The sequence below is a fragment of the Dichomitus squalens genome, assembly GCF_000275845.1.
Source record: "Dichomitus squalens LYAD-421 SS1 unplaced genomic scaffold DICSQscaffold_3, whole genome shotgun sequence".
Lineage (NCBI taxonomy): Eukaryota > Fungi > Basidiomycota > Agaricomycetes > Polyporales > Polyporaceae > Dichomitus > Dichomitus squalens.
This window is the reverse complement of record NW_006766885.1, coordinates 1,900,833-1,907,893: the sequence shown is the minus strand read 5'-3', so window position 1 is coordinate 1,907,893 and position 7,061 is coordinate 1,900,833. Positions and strand designations below refer to the sequence as shown.

Genomic DNA, 7,061 nt, shown 5'->3' with positions numbered 1-7,061 from the left:
ATCTGAAGTCCTTATATACTACAGAGAAGTGTCCATGACTAATCGAAGAGTGGTTAGTCACATGTACCATAGTGCAATGAATAATACGATGGTGAAAGAATTGCAACGTATCGCACCATAGGATGAGTAAGAGATGAGTAAGGCATAGACCTGTCTAGACCGTTCTGGAGTAGTACGGATTGTCCTAGACATGACCAGAAGAGTCCGGAAGCATAGCTATAGTACACGAGCAGAGAGTCCCAAATATGGTAACATACTACGTAAGTGACTACAGCTAAGCGCTAGGAGACGCATAGCCTCGTGTAGTCCGGTCCGGATAAGTCCAAGTTCAACAGAAACATCCTTTTACGTTCCGGGATACAAGGAAAAAAAGATAGCGACACTGGTTTGCAAGCCTTGGTGATCAATGAGCGATACTGTTGGTCAAGACTGGGTAGCTATCATCCAACATCGGGCCGCCCAAGGGCGGATGGGGATCAGGCCTCTGCCTGGTTGGACCAGTTTTGTCCGGACTTTGGCACCAGGCCATCCAGAATTTGGACGTCGATTTGGCCGGATTGGATCAGGCATAGGCCTTTTTGGGTGGCCAATTTTGTCCGGATCAGGCACCATTCCTTTGGGAGAATGATCGGGGGTCCTTCAGTAAGGCTCTTGGTCGAAAGGCGGAGCTATCAGGCACAAAACCTCGCTGCCTTCACGAAAGGTTGATGATGGTCAGATGTGCCGAGCGCAAGCGTGCCTTGGCCGCCCCTTGCATCGCGTATGATAGAGGATGACGAGACTATGGAGGGTATCTCCTCCAGAGCCCCACATATCTATTCCCGGGACTTTGAAAGTTCTACTCAATGATCACCCTTTGGGCCACGCCCTAGGCGTTCTCCCTATACTACGCCTCGTCTCGGCCCGGCTCGCTGTCTTTGGGCAGTGCAGCGGCCAAAGGTTCGCAGTAAGCCTAGGCCATCCCCCTATAACTCTCAATACCATGGTGGACTGACCGGCTGCGCGATGTTCCTCGGCCCCAACTTCCAGACTAATTTTGGACAGGGCGTCCGCCATACTGTTCCGTTCTACGAGCAACAGTATCTCCAGCTCTTTGGTGTCACTTGATGCATCCTACTACATCTTCGAAATATCGCTTCGTATGTCCTTCACCTGCATTCCGTCGTCCAGGAGTTCAGGCTAGGAATGGTAGTAGGTCTGCTTTCGTGCGAGTGCAGGAGAAAAGTATGTTTCTGCAGTGTATGGGGTTATCGAAAGTACGATATACATCAGACCACATGTCCGAATGGGAGACCGACCAGAACAGCGCTCTCACCAATGGCAACTTGACTCACGAGACTGAGAACTTCATCAGCATCACTGCAAGGAACTCAGAGCGGAACAGAGGAAGCTAACATGAGACACTATGACCGAGTGGTTAAGGTGACAATAGCTCATTGGTAATGATACCTGGTACATACTAGCAGTCCTCTACCTGTCTACACGGTTTGGCAAAACAAGTTGAGCATCTGAGGACCGCCTCGGACAAGCCTTGAGCAATTTGAATCTCCAGCGCTTATCGTTCGCTCTCCACCGAGTACAAAAAACATTGCTCAGCGTTTCCGAGTGGTTCGTTCCTCTCCCGTCCACCTCCAGCTCTCAATGATACATTTAGTGTTGAAATTAGCTAAAAGACGCGATAAAGGACGACCGACCCCAAAGCCTGATATATAGGCGCTTAATATGCGCCACCACTGAAAGACTAGAAGTGCGCGGACAAGCTCAACATCGAATTTGTTGGCTATGGATGGTATTCATCCCTCTGCTTACGAATTGTGCCAGGTTTCTCGGTAGATAATGATGTGTATACAGTGAGGAAAGACGCGTCATTGTTCGTTTCTACCTCCTGAAGAACCGCAACACCGAGTGCGTCTAGCTCGCGCTTCTATACATGAGACGCGACATGAAGCACTCCAAGAACTGAACACGCGAGTTTTGCGACTGGCTTGCTTCCCATAGGTTTCCGGATCGGAAAGATAACAGACCATCCCTGTGACATTTAGGCAAACCGAAGCGGAAGGCACCTCGAGCTGCACCCGAGTCATGCAAGGCCGCCTGACCTCGTGCTACAACATGCTGAGCACGATGCACATGGGCCAGCTCGGGCTGATGCCCAACCGCCTGCACAGGCAGCCTGGCGCAGTGTATGCTCTCGCGGGCAGTTGCGCGTGCTGCGAGCGCGATGAGACCACTGCGAATACGCAGACGTCGAAGGAGTGCGACAAGTGCAAGCTGACAATGTGCGTCTGAAATGGTGCGGGTTGCCTGTGAGAGATGTGCTGAAGCATCATATATACACAGGTACTGCAGGTGCATCCGCAAATATGAAGACCTGTCAGATGCATCTGGACAATACTGACTTTCAATCTTTCATCGCCTCAAGTGCCAGAGGACTGGCCAAGGCAACATGAAAGTCACCTGTTACCAAATGTACTCGGTCACCTTTTAGAACTGGAAGTGATGCCTGAGGCGAAAGATAAGGCTATTCTCCGAGAGTCCGAGCACAAGTGGTTCGCTTATATTACACAACCGACAGACTGCATAACATTACCATATGACCGGCGAGGTGGAAGTCAAAGTGACAAGTGATGAACCAAAGAAAAACTGCTGTCTACAGTACAACAAAAGGCAACCAAGATAACGTGTGGGTTATGACCAAGCTCCCACATGATAAATTAGAAGATTCCAGCTGTATCCGAACGTGGACATGCACGGCTTGCAGTTTATATCAGGATGGCGTTCTTGCCCCATAGTCGCCTGTTGTACTGGAACACCTCCTTTATGTAGCTGATATTTTCACCGCACTCGCTTTTGGGGAGAGGGGGAAGAGGCTGCGACAAAACATTGCGGGACAGCTCAGGATTCGTTTCAAGGATGCATAAGCTTAACCATACCTTGATCCTCCACAACTTGGCTCTCTCCAAATCGGCCCGACGGTTCGCCTCCGCTTTTCGTGCATCTTCGGCCCTGCGTATATCGTCCAAGTCTAGATAGAAACGGGAGACGAGCACAGGAACCATCCTTGTAGAGTGAAGAAAAGTGAGCGGTCGTCAACATGAGCCAACAACTGTAACTTACAGGGGGAACATAGCACTAGCGGCGACAAAGTTTACACTCAAGTCTAGGAGTAAGTCAGAAATACTCTGAGTGCTGTTGATCAAGAGAATGGCCCTACCAGTTGCAAGCCCATCAGTATGCAGCAATATAGAGAATAGACAGCCATAGACTGACAGAAAGTAGATGATACCTTCCTTGAGAACCAGCCGTGCTAGCTCGACCATTGAGGACTTGTCACGCGAATGCGCCAGGTTCCACGTTCTCACGAAGGTCACTACAATCACGATGGCCTCCAAGAGCAGGAGCGGGACATTCTTGAGCAAACCGACTGAAGGGCAGACGTCAGAGGGCTTGAGGATAGGGTAATTGAGGGTGCGATGCGCTTACGGCTAAGCCATGCAATCAGCATAGTAGGGCTTAACGTCAGTACAACTGCTTACTTCGCGAACACCTGGGGAGTGATACTGTAACCCTCATTGCAATAGTTGATGTTCGAAGAGGGCCATAAGGGGTCAACCTCGATCCAAGTGTATGCAGATAGTGCCTAGTATGGATTAGCCATACCGGTGTTCAGTAATACATATTGAAGCAACTTACAGTGTATGTCACAACTGGGACTAAAGAAAGCACAACAACGACAACAACGGCAATAGCATTGTTGCCACTGAAAGCATAAACTCTCAAGGCGGAGAACACTATGATTTCCCTCTATGAGACTTTCGGGGGGGAATGAATGAGTTGCTCACCTGCCCAGACGACGTAAAGTAGGATCTGACATGCGTCTATGGTACGCGTCATATATATACAACTACCAACGGATAGATTTTAATAGCACCTCAGGCGTATTGTACGTCTCTGCTCACCTCTGGGTACGTCAGCATCGATGTCGAGCATGAAGCTAGAAGAATAACCCACAAAGGTAGTCACAGGTAACAATGTAGAGAGAAGAGTCACCAAAGATTGGAAGAGGCTGATGTACCGGTTGAGTAGAAACACCACCATTACCCAACTTCGTTTGTGTCCTGAGAGGTAGCAAATCTCTCGGTCGAAAGTGATTAAGTAGTCGAACGATAGTAGAGCTATGGAGAGAGTCAGCAGCTGCATTTGGAGGAGCAATGCAAGGGGCAACAAACCAAAGCTGGCCAAAGCAATGTATCGACTCAGCTGTCTGAGGGGAGCATTGTGAGATTGGGTGCTAAGAGCATAATCCCGGAGGGAGAAGTTTACTCACTCTATTTGATAGTACTCGATGACAAAAAAATGTCAGAACCAGTGGAAGACGACATATTGCAAGGCGACCCAAGGGAAAGAATGGGCCATCAAGGCCATCTGGGGTACACCCCTCAGGCCCAGTGAGAACCTTCCCTATTTCCTACGATTTGTAGCTTGTTCTAGCTGGCATAAAGACCAATATCGGTGGATATCAGTAGATATAGCAGGAGATAGGCAGATATGGCCACAAAAAGCCATTTGCCGTCACTCACCTTTATCCGTCAATTTGTAGCGTTTCTGGTCGATTACAGTCTATTCTGGCCTGTTTCGACAGACAGAAGAAGACACATAAAGCTCACAAAAGATCGGTACAGATTCGGATGCTCGATGCGATCCAAGCATATATATTTATCATCAGTTACTCTACAGTATGACACGCGCGCTGGGATACATTGACGCCTGTTCCCGCCCTGCGCCCGCCTGCCGCCCTGCTGCCTCCCGCATCTCACGCCGGCCTATCTACTGCGTGTAAAGTGTGTGGCTTGCGTGGCTATGAACTCGTGCTCATGGAACTGTCAGCGTTACTGTACTGTGGCCCACCTGTGTACAGTCTTTGCCTGCCACCACTTACCGTTATGCAAGTACTAACCAGCTCACCTGTATGCGCTCACTACTATGTACCATAAATGTCCTTATGCTAGTACCTACCTTATAGCCTCAAAGCAGTCAGTGAGAGTGCCGATGGTGGGAGAACAGAAGAGAGAGTGTGCAGAAGGCGAGACGGCAATTGACCGCGTTTATGAGTGCGTCGGGGATGTCGATGGCGTCATGGACGAAGGGGTCGGGAACGAGATCGAGGACCAGCCAGACATGGAAATGGATGATAGTGTTCGTTTGGCGCCCAGAGAATTGGATGTATATGGATGCGGCGATGTATACATGAAACAGTTGTTGTATGGAAGGGTTGGCAAATCGACGTCGGATGGCCATTCTATATACAAAAAGGGATCATCGATGCATGAAATCGAGCGTCAATAGACGCCGAGCTGTCATCGCGACAGCTCTAAAACAATGGCGAAAGATGGCATTCGCTGGCAAAAGCCACAAATCGTAGGAAATAGGGAAGGTTCTCACTGGGCCTCAGGGCCCACGGAAGGCATATATATGTCCATCGAGAGCGCGCGCGCTGCCATGAGGGGTCGGACAATGTATCAACTTTGGAAACCTTCACAACAAGAACTGTGGTGAGATTTTCTCAGGACGCCAGTCATGCCTTTCATCTCAGTTCACTGTGTCGCGTTCGCACCAACGCAGCTTCGCGGTTCCATCGAATTTGTGTCCCCTGTGCATAAGCAGAGTCGAAGAGTAGACACATTGGTTGAACAGACAGCAGTCACGATCCCCCGACATCGCTGGCAGACAATACCCATCTTCTCTTGGTATGAATGAACTATGAACCCCATCGAACGGTACTTGCCGTATGATACAGGTTGTGATAAAGTTCGACGGGAAGCGGTGTCACTTGCTGTTTGTCGATCATTCTCGGTACCCACATCGCCCTATGAGCGGCCATCGTCCAGCATCCGCAGTCATCAGACGGTATTAAACAGCGAAGGGATGCTGTCGCAAGAGGCAACGAAGATGGAATGCGACGATAGATCTGACTCTGCACTCGTACACTGGTTGCCACAACCCCTGTCAGATCCCTATAGCCTAGCTACGAGTGTGGATTTCAGGGCTCACCGGCATCGGTCGCAGTACGTCTGCGGGCTGCGTGCATGTATCTAATTAACACGGAAAGACGGGAATGCATGATCAATCGTAGAGACATACTGTACAAATAACGTGCCCGGCTTCTTCCCCGCAGCGCCGAGTGAGACTTACCAGGTCTCCGACGGTAGGTATCCCTTCTCTGTCAATAGTAGATGAATATCCTCTATGCCATCCTCGCTGCGAAACCTAGTAAAATGTGTAGGAGACTGAGGGATGCTGGGTGAGCAGAGCCGGTGTTTTGCGACGCACCCGACTCTCAAGTAAGTCGCCTGTGTAATGATATGAGGATTTAATATCTTTGGAGCATCGACTTTCCTGAGCACTTACATCACCGCCTTAGGCCAGCAGGAAAAGCATGATGTCCGTTCATAGGCCTGGAACAACCTATCAGTAGTTGTACCTTGACGTACACAAATCAAGCGACATACTGTGAATCATAATGGCAGATTGGCTACTTGGGAGTGGGCGACAGCGACCTCACTATCGAGCGATGCAAGTCGATGAACATGGAGTCGAGAAGGAGACCCAGAGATCCCTGAGTTTCATACATCTTGTCAGTGATCACGATATCGACGGCGGTCAAGGAGTTCTGCCCATTGCGAGGGCACTGCAAAACCCCAAATTGAGCATATACTTACGTGATTGGATGTAAATCGAGGACGCTCTTGGTCATGCTATATCCTGCTATATGGCATCGAGAAACATAGCTACCAATATCCATCAAACTCGAAGTGCTGATCTGCACAGACTGTTGCGCATGCGATGTCGTAGAAGTCGGATATATATATACATCTTTGCCGCTTGCAACGGTGAGGCGGTGCAGGCCTGCAGGCTCGACCAATCGCTCGAGACACGTCACATTGAGAGCGTCTAACGGTTCGACCTCAGGCCTCGCGACACGCATTTACTGTGCGTCTTCCCCTGGGCACATCAGAGCCCATTTGGACAAAATCGACTGGTGAGTACTATCAGATTCTTGC

At 49.7% G+C, this 7,061-nt stretch overlaps 1 protein-coding gene across 1 annotated transcript; it reads right to left on the bottom strand.

Moving 5' to 3' along the window:
• Positions 1-2,762: 2,762 nt before the first annotated feature.
• Positions 2,763-4,200, bottom strand: DICSQDRAFT_144217 (uncharacterized protein; the record flags this gene model as incomplete). Its single annotated transcript, XM_007362166.1, has 10 exons — positions 2,763-2,870; positions 2,934-3,060; positions 3,118-3,210; positions 3,271-3,424; positions 3,484-3,485; positions 3,537-3,640; positions 3,694-3,791; positions 3,843-3,904; positions 3,960-3,961; positions 4,012-4,200. 10 exons carry the CDS (start codon positions 4,198-4,200, stop codon positions 2,763-2,765), a joined length of 939 nt encoding a protein of 312 aa, XP_007362228.1.
• Positions 4,201-7,061: the final 2,861 nt, after the last annotated feature.